Below are 21,879 nucleotides of genomic sequence, written 5' to 3'. Positions count from 1 at the left end.
CATCATATGAAGTGCTACAACTGGTTAAAAAGAAAAAAAGGTCACATATTTTGTGTAAACAGTTACATACGTGTATGTATATAGTTGCATAAGTTTTGGTATTATGTATACATATATAAGATCAAAAACCATGTGCAAATATCATCTTTATTCATCCCTGGAACAGATGTTCAGAAATTCTTATCTCCTACCCCATACAGTCACAAGTTCTAACTGATGCTGTTGCTATCTGAAATCCTAATCCTTTGTGCAAGATAACACCACCTTTTCTTCCCTCCCTCCTTGCAATTAAGTCTTTCTCAACTACCCAGAGTTGAAGAGTTCAAAACTGGTCTCTGATTTATGGGTGCAGAATTATGAAGAACCTGAACTCTAGCAACTATCAGTACTATCTGAGTACTTTGAAGGCCACTCATGATGTTCTACCCATGTCAAATGAGATACCCCAAATAGTGCCTATTGTTTGAAGAGTTTGGCTCAACTGCCTCACTGAGTGAGATTTGGCAAGCATAATGCTCAGTGCAACGGTGAGCAAACATTACCATCTAATGGCTGCTAGTGTTAATTACAACTATAATTTCTATTTTAACAATGAAGGCAGTTCCTTGTGTGACTAATGATATGCTGAAAAAGGCAGCTGAACAATTGGAAAACAAATAAGCACAGGAAAGTAATAAAAGCAGTGTTTATGATTTTGTTGTTTACATCAATATAGGAAATGTCATTTTGGGCAAGGCTTCACTTAGAAAACAAGAAGAATTGTATCCAAAGATATTTAAATGCCACAAATCTCAAAGTTGGTACAGGAGAGCAAGTGATCTGATAAACACCTGTATGCTAATGGTCATCCTTCACAGGTCTTGCCTCCAATAAACTGAAAAAAAATATTATGTGGGCATTTATTTCCTATAGTCAGATAAGTAATACACCTGGATCAAAGACATGGTTAGACATGGCTCAGCTGTGACAGTTCAGGCTCTAAATGAAGCTATGAAGCCAAGATGTCATAGTGTTCCTTGAGCTTGTATTTCCACATGCAGCTGTAAGGAACCTTCCCACTACCGTCAAAGTGCTTCAACCCTGTGTTAATGAGACTGCTGTTGGCACTAACATACTTGCAGGATCTGCAAACACTTAATAAGGGTGAGACCAGGAACCACCAGAAGAGCTGGGTGCCTGGAGAGTCACGGATCCTCAATGATGCATAATTCGCTCAGGAAATTAAAGGTAATGAGTATTTGTCTCTTGTGCAGCTGCAACATATTTAAAATATTTGTAGTTCAGATATTTTCCAGCTGTCTTCCCACATCCTCCTCCTCTTTCTTCTGAGAGGCTGTTATTTATCTGTTTTAATTGCACTTCAAAAGCCCAGTACTTTGTCTAAGTACTTACTGGTGTTCCTTGGCAGTCACCACAGAGATAGTAACGTTGTTCCACCCTAGACTGGAATAAAGCTGATTGTGCACTACATTCCTCAGTCAGTAAGATTATTTTTCTAGTAGAGCTACAGAGCTGCTGTCTTTCCAATTTCACCAACTCAGTATGGATTCTGTGGATATGCACGTATGGATAAATCTCTCTTGCTGGAAATCTGTTACAGTATCAAAAGATTCTCAAAGCTCATCACCTCCCTTATATCTGCAGGCAAAGGATGACCCACAATCTATATTCAGGCACCAACATGTTCCAAGTGACCACAGATTTCTTCACAACTGGCTCAGATGCCACCACTATTGCTTTATGATAGCTACTCCTCTAAACAATGGTGTATCTGGAAGTGAGAAATGCACACATCTGCACTTTTATGTGTCACTGTCCTTGCTCATGGCAGTGTCATAGGGAAAATCGAGCTGATTCAGCTGCCCCAGTCCTGCAGTGCAAGCTGTATTGGGCATCGTGAGTTCCTAAATAAAAGCCTACGCGTATTCTGCCTTCTTGAATCCTCATTTCTGTGCTGCAGAATGGAGCCAGGAACAGCTGCAAGACACCCCCAGCCCACCCCGTGCTACTGCACACAAGGACCAAGATGGCAACCGGAAGTGTCTTTTTTTCCACTTCCGCCGCGCTCCGCCCCCATGATGCCGGGGCGGGGAGCATGGCGTCGCTGTCGCCGCAGGAAGTGGCGGAAGGCTTTGGAGAGCGGACTCGGCGAAGCGGAAGTCGCTGAGGTGGACGGGGGTGGCGGCAGCGAGCGACGATGAACAACAAATTCGACGCGTGAGTCGGCGGCGTGGCCCAGGCCCTGTCCGCGGCTTCCATCCGCGATGAGTCACGGGGCCGCGCACAGCCCCTTTCCCCCCGCCCGGCCCGGCCCTGCGCCCTGGCGGGAGGCATCGCGGTGGGACGGGCCGGCCTTCTGGCCACGGTTCTCGCTCGGCTTTTCCTGCCCTCGGCAGGGAGTGGGGCAGGCCGGGAGCCCTGAGGCGTGCGGGGGGTGATGGCTGCCGCGCCTGGCCCAGGCTGTGGAGAGCCAGGGAAAGGGTCAGAAAGCTGCGGTGGGGTCTCTGCGGCTGCTGCCTGCAGATCTGGGAGTCCACGCGGTGGGGTTTTTTTTTTTGCAGTGGGCCTCTGGTCCGTTACAGAGTACTCGAATTCATTTTATGCTTGGTTCTCCATGTGCCTGAGGAGCCTGTGTGTGCTGTCAAGTGTAGATTTCTAACCACCAGGGGCACTGCTAGCAGGAGGAGCGTATAAAAAGAGGCTGCTGCTGCTTGGTTTGAAACTTCTTAGCTCCAAGAAATAACGCTCACTGCAGCTGTTCTTTTTCCTTACCAGATTGAAAGATGATGATAGTGGAGACCATGACCAGAATGAGGAGAATAACACACAGAAAGACAGTGAGAAGGAAAAGAATGATCGAGAGAAACCACAGAGTACCACCAAGAGGAAGGTAAGGTGCTGGTGGCTGCTTTCCCTCACCAGGGCACGAGGTGAGAGTACTGCAGCCCTCAGCTTAAGGATAAGGAATGTGCCTTGGGGGACTGTGGTCATGTTATGTTTTGTTACTGTGGTAATGATGGCAGAGGAGCTGTGTTTCTCTCTCTCTTTCTGAAGTTCCGTTTTGGAGTTCTTGAAGGCATATGATCTGGGGGGAGAACACTTCCTTCACGTTGCATCTGGGTGCAGCCAGGCTTTTGCTTAGGTTAGAAAAAATGAAGTTTTATTCCCCTGACCCCTGAAAACAAAATTTGGAAGAGGATGTAGCAAAAAGAGTAACTGACAGAGGAGTGGTGGCCTTCAGCTGGCTTACAACCTGTGTTTGTCTCACTGTTGACATTACTTTTAAGATGGGATCTCAGTGAGTGCAGTGTACCTGGTTGAGAAGGTGGATATCATTCTATGTTTCTATGATTCTATGCTTATTTGTTGTTTTTTTTAATCTTGTGCTTATACTATTGTGTTTGAAGTAATACAATCATTGTAAATTTAACATAGACAAGAATAGAACAGAGATTTAAGCTCTGTTTACTCCTGCAGCAATACCAAGTGGAAAAAAAAGCCCCAACTCCTCCATCTTGTGTCACATCAGTTTTGGTTCCTGGGTAATAACTTCTTGTTAACCTCTTTTCACACTCATTAGAAGACAGAATAGTCCTCCCAGGGTGTTGGGAGAGTCAGTTGCTTTCGGGAGCTGCAGTCATCAATGAGTTGTAATTGCTTTTGAATCCTGGTTTAGTATAAATGAGTTTTATTCTCCGTAGGGAAGAATGACTTTTTTTCTTCATTCAGAAAAAGATATTGTCATTTTCAGTTTGTCATTTTCTTTTGAGGCAGTCACAGTATGGAATTAAAAGGTAAATTTAATAATGCTGTTTTTAATTGTTAGGAGGCTTGTTTTTCTGTGACGCTTCCTAGAGCTTAAGTTATTATTTCCTTAACCATCCCCACACAGCACATTCCTAATACTCTTTGAAATGACCAGCTGCTGTTAGCCTAATGATCCATGTCAGACAACTAGCAGCAGTGGCATTTTTCAGTGAAAATTGGGGTTTGTTGTTTGTTTTATGCTCTGTTAGGATGGGAACGTGGATTTCTGATGCTGTGAATATATTTTTTTCCATTCTTGCTGTAGAGGAGCATATTAGGGACAAGCAAGGGTTTTTTTTGTTCTGCAGGCAGTTGTCCCAGGACCAGCTGAGCACCCCTTGCAGTATAATTACACTTTCTGGTACTCCAGACGAACACCTGGGAGGCCTACCAGCTCGCAGAGTTATGAACAGAACATCAAACAGATTGGCACCTTTGCCTCAGTGAGTATATCCCTGCTGTGCTTGTATCTCTTGGGTGTGATGTAGTCATCGTGGCTGGCTTACTCTCTGTGCATTGAGCGTAATGCACCTGCGTGCTGTGCTTCTGCTGTTGAGAGCAGAGCACTTACAGGTGAGTTCTTGAACTACCTACACCAGGTGGCATGTCCTAAGCAGTTCTCTGCCCTGTGCTAGATAGCTGGAATAATAATAGAAGTATGGACTATAATCTGCATGCTGCAGCAGAACTTGACAGGTGAGCAAGAGAAGAAAGGAATAGCTGTGATGACTGTACAGCTCCCTGTACTATTCACCCATACCTTCCAGTATTTCTACCACCAAGTGTGTGTTACGAGCAGTTATCTGGTGTGCTTGGTGTGTAAGCAACTGTTGGCATAGTGTCTGCTGTTGCTGTGGAAGTGATGACTGAGGTGCAGTTGGGTGTTGCAGTGAAGCTGGTTGGAAGGCAAGCTACTCTCCCTTTACCCTTTTGCTGTTTGTGGCTGTTTATTCTTAGAATGAAGTACGTACTAGAAGTGCATTGTTGGGTTGTTTTATGCTACTGGTAATGTAAAACCATTGTTAAGATCTCGAGGTACGCAAGCAAAATATGTCCTCTGTTGTACAGGCATCACAACCATTCTTAAGGCTAGCAGGTATATATGTGTACGGGCAAGTACTTCTGGCTATGGCATGATGATTGGCAATAGCTTTTCAGTTGTCTGCTCTTTGCTGTGAAGATTTTCTGATTGATACTGTAGTCTGGAAATGCTAGAATTCAGGTAGGATGGAAGGAGGTTGGTCAGAAGATTTGGTTCCAAATTCTGTCAAAGAAGGAGAGAGAATAAGCTCCAGGAAGGACTGTCTGAGCTGAAGCCTGGGTTCACATTTGTCCTTCGCTTTTCAGTAGAAAGCTCTGACTCAGAGCTTTTAAATGCTAACCACTAGAGGGCAGGTGCACTCATTGTGAGAACTTATATCCAAATGCAGTGTAGAAATTCTTACAGTAATAGTTTCTGACCCCATCTCAGCCTTGATTCATAATTATATTGGCTATAAAAGCAAATTCCTGTCTGGATGGCAGAGATCAGTGTTTGAAGCAGAATTCCAAGTGCTGACCAAGTCATCGAGGTCTCTGATAAAGTACTTGGGATGGTGTGCAACCCCTCCAGCTTCATTGCAGGTCTGCTTAATAGCTATGGTCTTACTGAGTAGAGTCCTCTTAAAATGTGGAAATTAGTATAATCTGTTCCAATGCCTTCTTTTAAAGATGCAGCCTCTCTAAAATCCTTTTTTATGCAGAGAATCTGAAAGAATAGATGTTTTATTTTTAAGAATTAAAAATTCTGGCCAGGCTATCTGAAGTATACACAGGGGGGTGACATGATGGAAAATGGTATTTTTGTAGTGGTCAGAATGTCATAGCAGGCTGTAAAGGGAAATAAGAGGGATTTAAACAAAAGCTCTAAGTGGTGCCTAAAGATTTTAAAACAGCACCAGAACATCTCTGTTGTCTTAAAACCTGGATACAATAAACATCAATCCAACATATGTCAGATTTGGAGGCTTCTGCAGACTCAGTGCTGAGAACAGTGGTGCAGGAATGAGTTCTCTTGTGGCGCAGGGAGGTTTGACTGTAGCTGTTGCACTTGATATATGTCCACTAATTCAAAGTTTGAGCATTAGAATCTGGCAGCTGTCCTCTAGAGCAGAGGCTATCTTAGCACAGACTGTTTTGGACAAACACCAAGTAATTTTTGCAGGCACCTGTTGAATATTTCAGGTGGTCACATGCTGATAGAGCCAATGAGAAGTAGGCACCCAATCTTTGATCCTATTGCTGCCTTATGGGTATCCTAATAAACACCCTAGTGACAAGAAAAAAAAAAGAGAAGAGGGGAAGGTGTGTCTGGCTAGCTGTTGTAGAAAGGGAAGCCTGTTTTTGTAGGAGCTGTGGCTCTGAACAGTTTGAGCAGCCTCACTGTGTGGTCGATGTCATTGCAGGTGGAGCAGTTCTGGCGGTTTTACAGTCACATGGTACGTCCTGGGGACCTGACAGGCCATAGTGACTTCCATCTTTTCAAAGAGGGCATCAAACCCATGTGGGAGGTGAGTCGGAGCTCTCATGTCTGCCTTGATACTTCCCCAGAGAAGATGGATGAAACCTTCTGCAGTGAAGAGACTCTTGTCGCTTAATGGCACTCTGGGGTTCAGCCTTTTCTTCTGAATTTGCTGTAAACTTGTTCTGTGTAACCTGGTGGTTCTGTGATCTTCTGGCAGAGGAGAGGGCAGAAGAGGGGAGTTGCTTGCTGTGGGTCCAGAAGATACCTCTGGGCAGTGTTGCCTGCAGCTCAGTAAAAGGGGTAGCCCAGCTAAGCTCTGTGCTCACTACATACTAACTTTTACCCCTTATTATTGCTTTGTCCTGTGGCAGCAGCGTGGAGCTCTCCTCTAAAAGGGACTGAACCTCTCAATAAGGGAAGAAATAAAATAAGAAGTAAGGAGATGCACATGCTTAAAAGCCTACAGCTGTACACAGAACAGGAAATGGAAGGAAGCCTTAGCCCTTCATTCACTTTTTTCTTTATGAGCCACTTGGTTTGCATGTGTTCATTTCTGTCCAAATCTGTATAAAGAAGGAAAAAAAAAACCTTTGCCCAACAAATCATTCTACCAGTTCCTGGCTGGCTTCCAGCAATGACCAATACCATTTGCAATATGAGAATTTTATGTGTTGCTTTGCAGTACCTAATTATGCTGCTTGGTCCTGAGAAATTTATATGTGACCCTGGTTGGCAATTATTTTAAGCAAGGTGTTTTATAGCCAGTTACTGCAAATACAATTTATATAAAACGCTTAACCCTCTTTGGACTCCTAGTCAGCTAGCTGCTCTGATAATGTGCCCACCAGAGAGTCCACAAGTTAATGATAGCAGAATTTCTATAAAGAATTTCCCTGTAGCCATTTTAAGATGAGGATGGAGAGGCTCTTTGTCTTTATTTCTGGTCACGTTGCCTTCTTGTATTTGTGGAGGACGATCCTTGTTGCTTCCCTTCTCTTTGCTACTCTTTCTAGGGCTTTATGTTCCTTCCTCTTTGAAAGTAAGCTTAATTACTGTAATTTTTATGAGCATGTATACATATATGTAGTTCTGATCTTTTTCAGAATCCATCTGTGCCTTTTCTGGGTAAAGTCAGTAGCAGTAAGCATAATGTTGCCTTGTGATTTTCTGGGCTGCAGATCATTATTATTCTGGTAAAGGGAAATGAAATGCATGACTGAACCAAAGCTTGTTTAACCTGAAAGAAAACTAACAATAACCGTAAAACACACAATACAGCGTCTGCTTCCCAAGGACCATTCTCTTTCTAGCCTTGAACCTTCCTAAACAATGTTTAAGGTGTTTTGAGCTATACCAGTTCTTACCTCTGTAAGTCAGTGTGGAATGTTCGAGAATTTAAACCCAACTTACAAAGGCTGAAGTCTAGGCAACTTAATTCTCAGAGTGGGTTGTCCACAACTTGGAAAACAAGGATGCTTTATCAGAAAAGCATTTTGCATTTCATGGCAATATGCAACGTTCCTAGAACTTCTGCTGATTTAGATTCTTCACCTTGTATGTGGCTGCTCTCGCGCTTTGAGGTTTGTCCAGAGCTCATGCCTTTCCCTTTCAGTATGGACTCTTAACACTTAAATGAAAACTGGGGGTCTGGTGGATGCTGCTCTTGTGCTGGCATTTTCCTTTTTGCTCAGGATTGCTTCACTGGCATTTGCTATCCTTGAGAGCACACAAATGCTTAGTTTTTCTAAGCCCTAAGGAAGCTTTATAGCTAAAATAAAGTTAATTTCGTTCCATTAAGATGGATTGGGCTGTCTTGCCTAGCATCTTTGAAGTGTAACTTAGGTTGGCAAAGGGGATTGCTAATTATTTGCCAGGGATGTTCTGTGTACTACAGTTCTCTACGAGCTCTCCTTCTCTGTTTCTCTCCTAGACCTCTGTTCATTCCCTTCTTAACTGCCACCTCCTCTTAGACTTGTTCCTACATCTCAGTTGTTGGCTTTGGATGGAATTTATTCCTCTTTGTAAGAGTTTCCAGCTACAAGGGAATGCCACAGCGAGAATTCTGCACAAAGGAGGAACTGCTGTTTGATGTGGTTGTGTGTTCTGTGAAGTGAGGCAGTCTGTAGCAGTTTTCAGTTCAACATACTGAATTGCAATTTTGAGGTGACAGGTCAGGTGCTTAGCCTAAATTTTTCCTTTCCTTTCTTCCAATTTTTGTGTATTTCCTTGGGTCAACACAGTTGATCTGTATCTGTGATAATGATAGTGGCTTCCAGAGAACAGGCTGGTCATTCTGGGTTAACTTGCCACATGAGCTAGCTCCTGGAAACGCTGAAGGAAAGTGTGTTTCAACTTTCCCCTTACTTTTAAACATGATTTTGCAAACTGTTTCCCTGCCTTCCACGTTCAGTGATAAGGGATTTTTCCTCTTTTAACAAGAAGAGCTATGTATACAGGGGATTAAACAAAGCTGGAATTTGGCTAAGGCTTTGGAATAATTTTAGGGTTCTTGCCTCTGCTTCTGTGTGCAGATGGATAGGCTGTTGTAGTCTTTACTAGTGGGATCAAAATATGAGAGCTCAAGTCTTCAGTGTATAGCGTCCTCTGGAATGCTGAGAGTCATTGAATACAAAGTATTTGAAACAAAGTAAGTGGCATTCCTCTTTCTCTGCTTGTATGGGGGAGCAGTGAAATGCTTTTGCTTTGAAATACCTCCAGATATCAGTCCCTGGTGCTCCACCCAATCAATATCTGCTACCATCTATGGCATTGCTGTCTCGTGGGAAGCAGAAAAATTACTAGACGAAAATAAATTGATTTCTTGCAAATCTTCCTAGGATGATGCCAACAAAAATGGTGGTAAATGGATTATCCGTCTGCGGAAGGGCTTAGCATCACGATGTTGGGAGAATCTCATTCTGGCGATGCTTGGAGAGCAGTTCATGGTGGGCGAAGAAATCTGTGGGGCGGTCGTCTCTGTCCGATTCCAGGTAAGCTGTTCTGAGAGCTGGCACATACTTCCATTTGGCAGGGCTACAGAAGATGCCATCTGCTTACCCCTTCCTTACGTGCTATTCTGTAGGAGGATATTATCTCGATATGGAATAAGACAGCCAGTGACCAGGCCACGACAGCCCGGATACGCGACACGTTACGAAGAGTGCTCAACCTACCTCCCAACACCATCATGGAATATAAAACACACACCGATAGCATCAAGTACGTATGGTGGCAGGGGGAGGGCCTGCTGCTGCTTGCATGCGTGCTCGAGCAATTTAATGCAGATCACAAGAACGGGGAGAACTGCTCGTGTGCATCGGGGCTGTTCAATGCGAACAGTAAGACAAACAGCAGAGATTGTTGCCAGTGTGCTTTGAAAGCTAAACATCTGTGTCATTATTGTGCTGTTATTAGGTTCGTTCTGTTCTAATAGTATTCTTTTTTAAGTGTATAGTCCTGGGCTTTGTTAGCAATCCACCCAGCCTGTCACTTGGGAGACGGCTGCCCAGTGTGGGACTGTGGCTTCATATATTCAGAGACAAGATTGCAATGTGGGGGGGGGGGGGGGATGTGAGATCATTTGAATAAATAGAGATTCAAGGGAATAAAGTGCGGAAGCTAACAGGGATTTATAGTGCCATTAGACTTATAAATGTTCTTGGGAAAGAGCTGTGTGAATTTACAGTGCTGTACAAATGATTTCTAATCATAATAAACGTCGTATATTAAGTCTTCCAGGCCCTGGTGACAGAGGCTCTTTAACAAGACTAGAAGATCATGGTACACAGAGAGGACAACTGTATTTTTAAATAAACCTATTATAGCCTACCATACCAGGCCATTCAGGGTGACTTTTATTTCCCACAATGTGCCAGAGAATTGCATGCGCAAGTATTGGTTATAGTGAATCACATACCTTTTTTTTTCCTGCCCTATATTATGAACCAATATACCGATTAGGTCATATCGATTAAATTAACACTTGGAAGAAGTGAAACAAATTAATGAGACAGTGAGGTTTCTAATCCAATCCTTAATCAGGGTCCAGGTACCTTTTGTGACTTATTTTCATTGTGCTTGCTCGTCCTTCCCACAGAAACACCATCTCTTTGGTGTGCTGGCAGAGGGTTTGGTGAGCTCAGTCCTGCTTTTAGCAGAAATGCAGCTACTAGTAGCATCTGATTTGGGGTGTGAGTCACTAGCAATAATACATGAGTCTGTTTAAACTGCCTTTAGGCATCTAGTGCTCCACATGGCCCTCCTGCCTGTGTGTGTGGGAAGGAGAAGGAAAAGGGAAATTATTGTTGTTAAACCCTATCTTTTTCCAGTAAGCTTTGGTGTTTCTGAAAGTTCTTACTTTTGTTGAAATCTTGTGATTTTTTTTTTTGCCAGTAACATCTCTCATGCCCTTATTGCCAGGAGAGGGCACCATCAACTCTCTGCCTGTGTTACGAGATAGCAAAGTGCTCATGTAGACATTTTCCAGGGTATTTTGCTTCTGTTCTGCAGCAGCAGACTGCAAGCTGGTACTGCAGCTTTGTGCTGCGAGGAAGGAGATTGTTCTGTTCTCCTTGACTCTGTAAGGAAAGTTGTATCCCAAGCCTGTGTTGCAGCTGTGATATTTGTGTAGCAAGTTTAGACAGGAAGTGATGTGGCCTTTCCTTTATAAGCTATCCTCATCAGCACTTCGTAGGTCACAGAGTGCTGGTGTTGCAATGCTGGTGTCTAGTTTTGCTCTGGCAGGCATCAGTCCTCAAGTGATGGTGCATCCAGTGTCATGGTCTCATTTCCCTACAGTAGTATAACAGACCGTGCTGGCTGCCCTCTCTTTCTGTGTTGCATAGGTTTCATTTTATTCTTCTGATGTATGGTGCAAGAGGAGCTTGTCCAAGAATAACAGGTGTTTGAGGAATCAAATTTAGTGGTTCAGATTACAGCTGGGAGCAGTTGTTAAACAGGACCAGGCTGGCTTTTCTCCCACGTACCCTTCTGTGGGTAGGAGTGGTAGTCAGAAGTGGGTTTGGTGTCCTAGAGGAGTAGGTCTGAGCAATTAACCTTCCATCATGTAGGGTGTCACGAGACTTCTTTTTCCATTGCCTCGCTTGAGCTGCAGCGCTCTGCTTTTAGTGCAGTCCAACATCTCCTTCTAATGGTGCTGGTGTAAATTCAGACCGGAGCTGTTTGTCATTGGAGTTGCTGTGTAGTGGTGCGTGGACTGACTTATTGTGCTTTTCTTGCTCGGTATCAGCGCTAGCACGGAGGAGTTGCAGGCAGCAAGCTGCAGGGAGGTGATGGTGCCTGCTTTGTTGACAGAGAAGAGCAGGACAGCCCCAGCTTTCAGGCTGACTCCGCTTGGCTAAGCTTCATATCATTAAGGATTTCTCACTAATGAAGAATCTCTTGTGTAACTAGTTCTATCTTCCATAAAGCCTGGCTCCTTTTCCTCAGCCATCTATCAAGCCCTGTTGAAATACTGTCCGTCATGAATAAACTCCACTTATGCTGTGCATGTACCATGTGATTTATGGCTCGAGAGGGCTTTCTAGCCAGCGCTCAGTATTCACACTCTGGCTGTGTTTTATGAAAGGCTCTAATGGAAGAGCCATGCTGTAGGCTTTGTCAGGACTGCCTTTCTAGGGGAGCTTGTGGCATTTTTCATTTGTATGGGCTGCATCTCTCCACTAGAGCTCTGCTCGTGTGCAGGGTTTGATTGGCATTGATTGTGCTTCGGGAAAGGGAGCATGCTTAGCAAGAAAAGAACAGGCGTTTCTCAAAACCTTGACTTTTAGGTAGTGAATTGACCTGGATTAGCTTTTGACACACTGTAAATGAACACTTTGGTCGAAATTGGTAGCGTGCCCCTCACTGTGGAAGCTGAGCACTGTGTTTCAGGTCTTATATATTCCTTTTGTGATATCGTACTTCATGTTAACTTGTTTTTAGACACCATTTTTCATGGGTTGTCAGAGAGGCTGCAGCCTCCTTTGTTTCAGAAGGTGGTGGTACTGCCAGGCTGCTTTAGAAAAGTATCTGTTGCTTCACAGTTATTCCAAAGAGCTTTTCTGCATTCTGTTCCTGCTGCTCACAGTGGTGGGGCTTGTGCATTTAGCTAGATAAGCAGATCTTTCATTGCAGTATTCACATGTTCGTCCTTTCTCTTGCTTGCTATATTGACAAGCTGCCTAAATCCCTGCAATTGGAAGGGTCAGCCTAGTCTGTATTAATTACCAATCTTACTGGAAGAGCTAGAGCATTCTATTGGACTCTTCTTAATTCCAGAGGATTTATAGTACCTTAGACATTACAGTGCTCACTCGGTACCTGAGAAGAACACATTTTGTGGGCTGCCTTCTTTCAGTAGCTGGAAAGAGATTGCTTCTCTTTGTTCCTTCCCAGAGGTGCACTCGCCTGAAGTGGACAATATAAAAGGTTCTGTCATCAGTGTTCTTAACCTTGGAAGTGACATGGTTCAGCAGTGACAGTGGGTTATGACAGCAGCACTCTCTGTGGTTTGGAATTAAGGAAAAACAAATCTTTTTTGCTGTCTTAGAATGTATGCTCTGTGGTTTATAGTGTATTTTCTTGTGTGGTTTTTTTGTTGTTGTTTGTTTGTCTTTGGAAAGCATATCTCCTTGCCCTGCCTGGGGTTTTCAGCTTTCCTACTCTTTGCTGATAGCTGTGTGGTCAATGGCCGTCTCCTTTGCTGAGAGCTCCCACCTGCAGCACCATCCAGGATGCTGGACAGCATTGCTTCATGTGACGGCAGAGACCAGGCACTCACTGTGCAGCCGTGCTGCAAGCTTCCACTGAGCTGAATGGCCTGGAAATATTTTGGTTGCTGTGTGACTTTATGGATCGTCCTGTCAGCTCAAAAGCAAGGCTACTTTTTTTCTGAAAACAAAGCTTCAGTTATTTGTAAGTGCCTGCTGCAGTGAGAGCTGAGCAGGGTATAAAACTCTCTGTTCCTTTCAAAGTCACTACTGATAACTAATGGGATGGCTCGAGTAAATGAGAAGAATAGTTGATCTTAATAGGGCTGGCACTGGGTTCATTTCACTGCAGGCGGTTGGAGGAAATGGCCTTGGACAGTATTTTAGCTGGGAAGCCAACAGATAATCCTTGGGAGGGAATAAGGGTATGCACTGTAAGAAGGATGCAGGAACAAGGTTCTTGTGTTTTAAAGAAAAAGAAAGAAAGAAAAAAGGAAAGAAGGGGGGTGGGGAGTGCAGTCTTGAATTCAAGGGAAATGTGACAAAAGAAATCCTCAGGGAAGTGGTAAATGTGTGGCCAGATGAGCGTTTCTGAAGCAGTGAGATGGTGATGGTGTGCATGTGAGAAGTCTCCTTTGTTGTTGCACTGGAGCTCAGCTACTCTTTTAACTATGATGTAAACTTTATGTTTTTGTAGCACTAGTTTTCATTTGCTTGCTAATTGCTAGGAACATTAGCAGTTAATACTCCTCATTTGTGCCATCTTTGTCTTCAGCTGTACCTGGTCTGAAGTTGCTGTTTGCAAATGGGCCCCATGCACACCGATGCCTGTCAATGGAGTAATGGGTTGTCTTGGATCTTGCCAGCTCTAGAGGGCTGTGTTGCTTCACCCTCATTCCATCAAGTCAAAGAACAGGAATAAAAGACAGAAAAGAGTGGTGAGGTTCCAGATCTGATAGCTGTCCTCCTCTCCTGAGGCTCTACAGTGCTGGCTTAATCCATTTATCACTCCATTCTCCAATTCCAGTAACGTTTCTTGGTGCTGCAAGTTAAGAGCACTTCCGTAGACTCAGGCTTTGAAGTGATGGATTCACTGCCTTGTTCTTTGTCAGTTCTTCAGAAGTATCTGTGACTCTGTAAAAGGCTCCCGTATCTTGGTGGACTGTCTCTTAGCAAAGAAGCTGCCGTAATCCACTTCGTGTTTCTTTTCATGGAGGTCAGTTCAGATACGTTGATTTCAAAGTTGTGCTGGCTTCCCTGTTGGCCTTTGCTGCACGTACTGCCTGTTAAATGAAAGGATTATTTCAAGCTACAAGAATATCCTAGATATTTTTTTTTAAAGCTGTTGGCCTGTAGGCTTATCACAGAGTTCCCAGTTGGCTGTGGACAAATCCTTTAAGCACTTTGCTAGAGTGTGGGGAGCACCAGGAAGAGTCAGTGCTGCTCTGGGCACTGTGCAGAGTGCAGTGAGTGGCGGACATGCTGGCAGGTTGCATGCAGACTGCTGGAAGGGACAGACCTCGGTGAGTGCTGTGAGAGCAGCATGGCATGTGAGTTCCTAATCTCCATTTTTGTTTTATCTGGGGAAGGAGATGGTAGGGAAGCAGGGCTGTGTAGAGAAATACCGAAGGGGAACTGCTGGGATTTTGAGAAAACAACTAGTGCTGCTTTCACAATTTAGATTTGGAAACTCCCTTGAAACAGCTGTGGCTGCTCTTCCCCTTTTGGTCTAAGTCTGTGATGGTGGCTCCTTTTTGCATATATATATATTATTCCTTCAACTTGAAAGGGAGCTCTGCTTGCATCCTGACCCTGGGAGTGTGGGAGGGAGTGGGAAACTTCAGCAGTTGTGGGTCAGGAATGAGTGTGGAGGAGCAGCTCTGGCTGGCTTTATTTAGCCTGCTAATGTTTCCATTTCCCATCTGTTCAGTGGGAATAACCTAAGTGTTGGGGATCAATTCACTGAGTATCTGATCGCCACACAGACACTATAGCACTAAGGTACTAAAAATGTCTATACATAAAAATAACCTCTTAGACTCTCTGGCACTGTGCCCTTGGCACATCACAGGTCATAAAGATTCTGCCAGACAAAATTAACTGGCAGCCTCATTCAGTACGAAATGGAGAGCAGTTTGCTCTGCTAGCACAGTTTAGGTACATTAGAGCAGCCACGTCTTGGTGGATTTTTTCAGTCAAGTCAGCAGATAGTTGGATTAATTAGCAGTATAATATGTATGAGGGTCTTAGCTTCAAAATTCTTGGCTGGAAGATCCTTTTCTCTGTGTGTGAGAAGGGCTTGGCAGCTGAAGGACTGTGTGCATGATGTTATGAGATGTTGGAACAGAGAACTCCTTGGTTTGAAAGGGATAGTACATTATCGATTATGTAGACAGATGATCTGCCCTTGCGTCCCTTCTGTGTAGAGGACAGAAGTTGTGGGTTTGAGGGGCACTGCAGGAGAGGAAAGAGAGAAGATGTGATTATTGGTGGTGGAAATGTGGTGGGAATAGCAGGAATGGGAGATTGAAGGAAGGATATGAAGGTAGAGGCTGGAGATGTGGATAGCTTTCCAATTCGTATTCAGTAGTTGAAAGGGATTCTGTTGCAAGTTTGTCTTCCCCCAACTTTCTCCTGGAGAGTACCTGCAGCACTGTGCACTGGCTGGGTAACACAGGCAGTTTTCTGTGGCCTTTCAGGGCACTGTGTGTTGGCTTTATCAGGGGAGACTTGGGGGAAAGGCACCCATTTAGGGGCCTGCGCTGATGCCTTGTTTGGAATGAGCCGCCTGTGGGTTCGTCTCTGACAAGGCAGCATTCTGCTGTATGTCAAGCTGGATTGCAGATCTGACCTCAGCAATCACCTGTGAGATGCCTTGTGCTAACTTACCCTTTATTCTGCCCTGCACTTTCCCAACTGAGTGTTGAGAGAGGACTGGTGAACCTGAGAGTGAACCCCAGCTGTCTGGTGTGCTGTCCTTGCAGCATCTACAGCACCTTTGCTGTCTGCTTTTTCTCTTCATGTTTTCTTTGCTTCAAAGTGTCTGAGTGTCAGCTCAGAGATTAGATGTAGCTGTGGGACTCCTGAAGATGACTGTTACTTGTCCACCCCAGTCATGATCAGGAAGATTTTTGTGCTCCTGGGGATGCTCAAAAGGTGAATTCTGATGCCGTTGAAAGAGGGATTTGCCATCCTGCCTTACAGGAAGGTAGTGTCACACAAACTCCAAGGTAGACATCATGGTAACGAGCTGCTTGCTCATGCCCTGTTTGCTGTGTTCCCAGCAAGCCTGCCTGTTTGCAATGCAGTCTTTCACAGTACACATGACATGCACTCTGCTGGTATATTCTCTGTTTGGACCTTTGCTGGGGAAGGAGCATGTGACAGCTGAGCTGCTTTTGCAAATGCTAATGAGGAGCTTGACTGTGAGGCACAGGTAGGAGCCGGGCTGAGGGTCCATTTTGGGCACAGATGCCGACTGCTGTGGAGTTTCCATCTCTGTACTGTCCTGTCATGTTTCCTGCATTGCCTCGTCAGGCCACTGCAACGAGATGTGAGGTGCAGTTGGCACTTAGCAGCTAAAATCAGCGAGACCGCCTGGGTTTATGGCTGACCTGGGTTCCCTTTAGGGTCCTGCTGGCTCTGTGGGACTTTGGATCGGTGAATGGCTTGGCATGTGCTGTAGCCTCCAGCACTGCTCAGCTGCGTATGAAAAACGATGAGGTCCTTTGATGTCTCTGATCCTGGAAGATAGTAGTCATGCTCACATTAACCTCAGCATCGTTTCTTTATTTCCCTGAGAGGGGCTTTCAGAATGGTGCCTTTGTAAAACAGACAGCAATTTTTCAGTCTGCTAACTTTGTACGTCAGTAACATTCTCCACCAGGGAATGCAGTGTTGGGCCTGTCCCTCTAACTTGTTTGAAAACGTTTTCATTTCAGATAGCTCGGGTGTTTTTACTGGGCTGTTATTAACAGTGCAGGTTTACATTTGGAAGTGAGACTTTCTATAAACAATTGGGTTCTGCTGCCCGATCGAAGGCTGGCCTAATAACCGAGCCATATGGCATTAAAGAAGACCCTATTGTGGGGATTACTGCAGATATGTGGTAAAGCACAAGGCCAATAACTGGCTGAGTTTCACCAGCCAAGGAATGTGATAATCCTCCCGAAATACAAAACACCGGCTATTTTATTAGCGATAGGAAATGGATATTCCATTTGTGACTGGGAAGGTCATACCTGTCTCTGGGTATTAATGTGGCTACATTGCCAGCAGCCAGTGGGAACGCTTCATGTCTGTGCAGAACGTTAAAGCTGCCTTGCGCTGTCAGATGTTTGGCTGGGTTTTAAGGATGCTTCTATCCACGAGGGCTATCAGAGAATATTGCCTTGCTCTCTGAAGACGAGTGCCTTTCAAACGCCATTGAATGTTTCTGCTCTTGTTAAAAGTTAAGAAGCCTTTGATCTGAAGTGCTGTTTTTTTTGTTTCATTTTTTTTTTTCCCTCTGGCTTGCCAGGGCCTGGGAGGAGTTTCATGGCCTGGTGAACAGCAGTGGCCGCTGATCGAACGCTCCCCCCCCTCTGTCACACCCAGGGTAGGGCCTCATCTTTCTTCCTATGTGACTTCATGGCATACCTCTCAGCTTCCAACCCTCTTCCCACGGGCTGGCATGTTTCCCTCTTGCCTTGTAGGCCTGGTGGTGGGCCCGTTCCACTGCTGGCTTGTTCCCAAAGGTCAAAAAGGTGTGGTTGTTTGTTGCTGCGTTGCGTTCTTTTGACCAAAGACACCAACATTCGCAGTGGTCTGCATTCACTCAGCACTTTGTGTTGCAGTGCTGTGTGCTGTTTCGTTAATGTGTCCTTGCACTGTGCAGGCCACTTGTATCCCAGACCTGGTCCTAGGAGGCTGAGAGGTACGTCTTCAGCTTGGGTCTGCTGCCTAGGGTTGTCTGTTAGCAACTGTGGAGTGGTAAATGAATGCTGAGCACATCCATGCAGTGGATGCTGAGAGAGGCGCCCGGAGCTTGGCATACATGCCTTTGCTCTTGTCAGTGGGCTGGGGCAGAATAAATTAGTCTGTCAATAAAAGCTTGTTCAGGAAGGACACAGTAGCTACTGTATTTAGAAATAATAATAATGCTGTGGCCCAAGGGATGAAACCACCTGCTACTTCTGGTAATGGCAACCAACCATGTGCAGAGAAAATAGGCAAGGTGAGCTCAGTGCTGTTGTGATTGTTTTTCCCCTCCAGGGCCCAGTTCCCTGACAGCAGGCACTTCCTCTAAAAAGGGCTTGCATGAGGCCTTGTGATGAGGGCTGTGTATGGTTGTAGCCAAGTGGGGTTGCTGTGTTGCCAAGTGCTGGGGCAGAGGAACCCACTCAGAGAAGCAAATCTATTGTCTGAATCCCACCCTGTGATGGGATGTAGCTGCTCCAACACAGCTGAACTCTGGAGGGCTGCTGGGAGTCCCACTGCTCCCAAACCACCTTCCACAGCTTTGGACAAGCAGTGCTTTCATAGTTTGCTCTGAAGTCTTTCCTTCCTCACAGATCTGGGCTTTTGTGAGGATGAATGTTTACAAAATATTTCACAAGCTCTTAGCAGTATTTTTATTGTTAGAGGACGTTCGAGTGACCTTCCAGAAGAGAAAACCAGCTCACTTCATTAAATACCAGTCTCAGAAGGCAGTACGTGTGCCAAGTGGATAGGAAGGCAGTGACAGATTTGATTTAGTTCTCCACTATATTGAGTTACCTATGCTAACCAGGGAGAGCAGTGGTGAGCAGAGGGATGGGGGCATTGTGATAATGGGGAGAAAACAAAAGATGGAAAAACTGTTCAAGAGCTAACCAGAGTGTGCCATCCTCCCGGGGTAGATGGCACAGGTGAAAGTACACTATGGGATGAAAAGTCACACTGCTATTGCAAATTAACTGGAATCCAGTTAATGAATTCTGAATCGTGTTCCCAGATGGCAGCACAGCCTGCTTTGTTTGCAAGTACAAAGGTGAACCCCAGTCTTCTACAGATGGCCTCCAGCATGGTTTTTGCTGTCAAGTAATAGCAGAATAACTTGGTTAACTCTCCTGAAGAGTGTTTCTGACTTCCTTCTGCTCCTCCAGCTTGCCTCCTGGAGCTGTTCCAGCATGCGCTGTGATGTTACAGCTGCCACGTGGCTCTTAGCAGTGCACAAACCTAGCTCAAGGCTTTAAACAGGGTTTTACAGTCCTGCAGAGCACCTTGCTTCTGAAGCTGTGAGCTGCCTTTGCTCTTCAACAAAGCTGCCCCAGTTTGGTGCGATGTGTGCTGGGGCATCCTTGGGTGTTGGGTTTGGGCAACTTACTGTCCTGCCCTGTTAGGGGAAGGTGCCAAACCCATCCTCCCAAAATAATCATCATCTCCTTTAATTCCATTTGGATAAGAAAGAAAACAAACTAAAACAAACCAATAGCTTTCTATTGATGTGTAAATATGCTTTGCCTATTGCTGCTGCTCACAGGCTAGCAGTAAGCAGGAACAGAGGTTTCTGTAATCTCCCCCATCTTCAATCACTGCTGCATCCTGCAAGACTATGCAAACGAAGGTGGTGGAACAGCACTCCTTTGTTGGTAGCCCCATGGCTGTACTCATGTGAGTAAAAGCTGCTGAGGGAACTCTGCTATTTAAATGAAACTGTTATTTTCAGATTAAATAGTCCTTTGGTCTCTCCTACCTTAAAAGAGTAAACTTTTTGATAATGAGACAAAATATACAGTATATTTGTGCTCCAAGCAGAAGCCATGAGGACAAATATTTGAGAAGGAAGAGATCTTGCAGTTTAAATCCCAGAATCTGTCAGGGAGGTTTGCAGTGCCTATCGTATTCCTTGACCACAGGAGATAACACCTTTGTCTTCCCAATGGGCGATGATGAAGCAAGATCTCTGTGTTCTGGAGCAGCAGGTTGGCTCAGGTGAAAAGTCTCTAGTTGGGAAGCAGATCTGCTAAGGAGGTTTAACAAGCACTGATTTGGGTGACAGGCTGGGATGGCAACACTGATAGCCATGGTGGGTGGAATCATGGGGTGCTGGGATCTGAACAATGCGCACCTTTGACCTCTTTCTTTCCTCTGTTTTCCAGGGATAATTCAAGCTTTCGAAACACAAAAATCACATTGTGAGAACAAGAGTTGGCACTAAGCTCCTCTCTCCGTGTTGACAGCACTGAGGGGTCTCCACCAGTGCCCTCCGACCTCTGAAGGGACTCATGGGCCACTCTCGCACTCCTCCTTGGAGGAAGGATCCATCTGAAGCCCTCCAGCAGTGGTGATGATAGAGGCTGATTTTGTCATACACAAACTTTTTTAGCAGCGGGGCGGGAGGCCAACCTTTCGATTAGCAGCGTGCCCTTGGGGCCGCATCTCGCAGCACTTTCCTCTCTTTCTGTACATGGCATGCAGGATCTCTGGGATTCTGCCTTGATGTCAGAGCCTTTTGCTGAGGGACACCAGTATTATAAATCTCTCTGCAGCTGGGAGGAGCTTCCCAGTTGAGAGTCAGCCCCATGGTTTTCAAATGCCCACTTTCAGCTCTGCCAATAAATTATTGGGTCTCTTTGTTTCTTTCGGTCTCTTTTTTTTTTTTCCCCTGCTTTGTCTAAAAATAGTGAAGTGGTACTTCTCTAGTCTGTGGTGAGGCCCTATGGGTGTTTCTGGTAGCTCCGTGAGGCATCTTTCCCTGAGCTACCCACCTCCATGACCCCTAGCCCTGAAGCAGCAAAGCACCCCAAGTGCCAATGGTGGTCAAACTGCACTGTACTTGGGGAGTTATGTGCACACACAGTAGTGTAATAGCTCATCTGAAGAATGAGATGGTTACTTTGCTGCTTCTTCATATTCCCTGGTTAGCAGTGCTTTGCACCCAGCCTTCCTTGTTTGGGAGAGGGCTGCAAGCTGCCTTTAAACTAGGACAAAGAGGTATTTGGTGTCACGTAATTACAGCCATCTCACCGGAGAACCATCAGGAGAGGATGAGTGGGGGGCTGTGCGTGCTTCTGTGGGCAGCTGAGCTGGGGTGTGCTGTTTGCAAGTCTCCAGCCATCTGCGAAATGGACCCCGGTGGCTGTAGTGAAAGGGGGTGATGGCCTGGACTGCTGCTTGGAGCTGCATGGAAGCTGTGACCCCTGTCTCCTGTGCTCTGGGTAAGTCTGGACTGATGGGCTGCTGCTTGGAAAGCCAGCATGGCTGCAATTCAGATGCCACGGAAACAATAGGAGCTAATTATTTCCTCTGATTCTGCTTGACTACAACACTAATTGTACTCATTAACAGCTTTAGCCTTTCCCCTCTTCCTTGGGGAATCGCACAATTGCCTTTCATTTTTAATAGAGCCTTTGCATGGGCCTGAGGGGGAGGCTGCGGCCGGAGCTGGGGCACACCTCCTGCCCTGTGCTCTGCACAACCCCAATCCCCCAGGAGAATGGGCTGCTGGGGCCAATTCGACAGTGGCTGCAGAACCAGCAACCTGCGTCTGGGACGAATTCTGGCCTTGGGGCCCAGGAGACCTTCAGCCTCACGACTCCAAATTGCAAATTCCATGTTATTACTGAAGTCTAGACTGAAAGCAGCCAGGACCAGCAGAGAAGACAGCCTGAAATAATTCAATCTTCTGAAGGGCTTGTTTTCCGCATTGAGGGTTTCAGTCCCAGGCGGTCTCTGGAAGCATTCAATGCAGTGACAGCAATGACTAACTGCCCCCTGCGGCCGCCTCCCCGTGGCCACACAGCTTGTGCCTCCTGGCATCTGGCTGGGCAGGGGGGAGAGGCCATTTCCCTCACTGTGGCATCACTCTTCGTGTTTCTTAAGACCCCACAGCCCTGT

The 21,879-nt window shown here is 45.5% G+C and overlaps 1 protein-coding gene and 1 non-coding gene across 5 annotated transcripts; both read left to right on the top strand.

Annotated features, from left to right (window-relative positions):
* The first annotated feature begins 2,141 nt into the window (after window positions 1-2,141).
* On the top strand, window positions 2,142-20,622 carry EIF4E2 (eukaryotic translation initiation factor 4E family member 2). 4 transcript variants are annotated; one of them, XM_004943383.5, is made up of 8 exons: window positions 2,142-2,481; window positions 2,776-2,890; window positions 4,116-4,250; window positions 6,252-6,356; window positions 9,148-9,300; window positions 9,393-9,529; window positions 17,540-17,617; window positions 20,142-20,212. In XM_004943383.5, exons 1-7 carry the CDS (start codon window positions 2,438-2,440, stop codon window positions 17,583-17,585), a joined length of 735 nt encoding a protein of 244 aa, XP_004943440.1. In that variant the 5' UTR covers window positions 2,142-2,437; the 3' UTR covers window positions 17,586-17,617; window positions 20,142-20,212. The 4 variants fall into 4 exon arrangements, with proteins under 4 accessions (XP_004943440.1, XP_003641810.1, XP_422748.2 ...); XM_003641762.6 differs by having other exon boundaries at window positions 2,142-2,217; window positions 20,142-20,204; XM_422748.7 differs by lacking the exon at window positions 17,540-17,617 and having other exon boundaries at window positions 2,142-2,217; window positions 20,142-20,622.
* Window positions 16,662-16,752, top strand: MIR1755 (microRNA 1755). The gene has a single exon (NR_035256.1). It is a non-coding gene; the product is annotated as a microRNA 1755 (primary transcript).
* Window positions 20,623-21,879: the final 1,257 nt, after the last annotated feature.

This window comes from Gallus gallus, chromosome 9 (assembly GCF_016699485.2).
Source record: "Gallus gallus isolate bGalGal1 chromosome 9, bGalGal1.mat.broiler.GRCg7b, whole genome shotgun sequence".
Lineage (NCBI taxonomy): Eukaryota > Metazoa > Chordata > Aves > Galliformes > Phasianidae > Gallus > Gallus gallus.
This window is presented reverse-complemented; position numbering and strand designations above follow the sequence as displayed.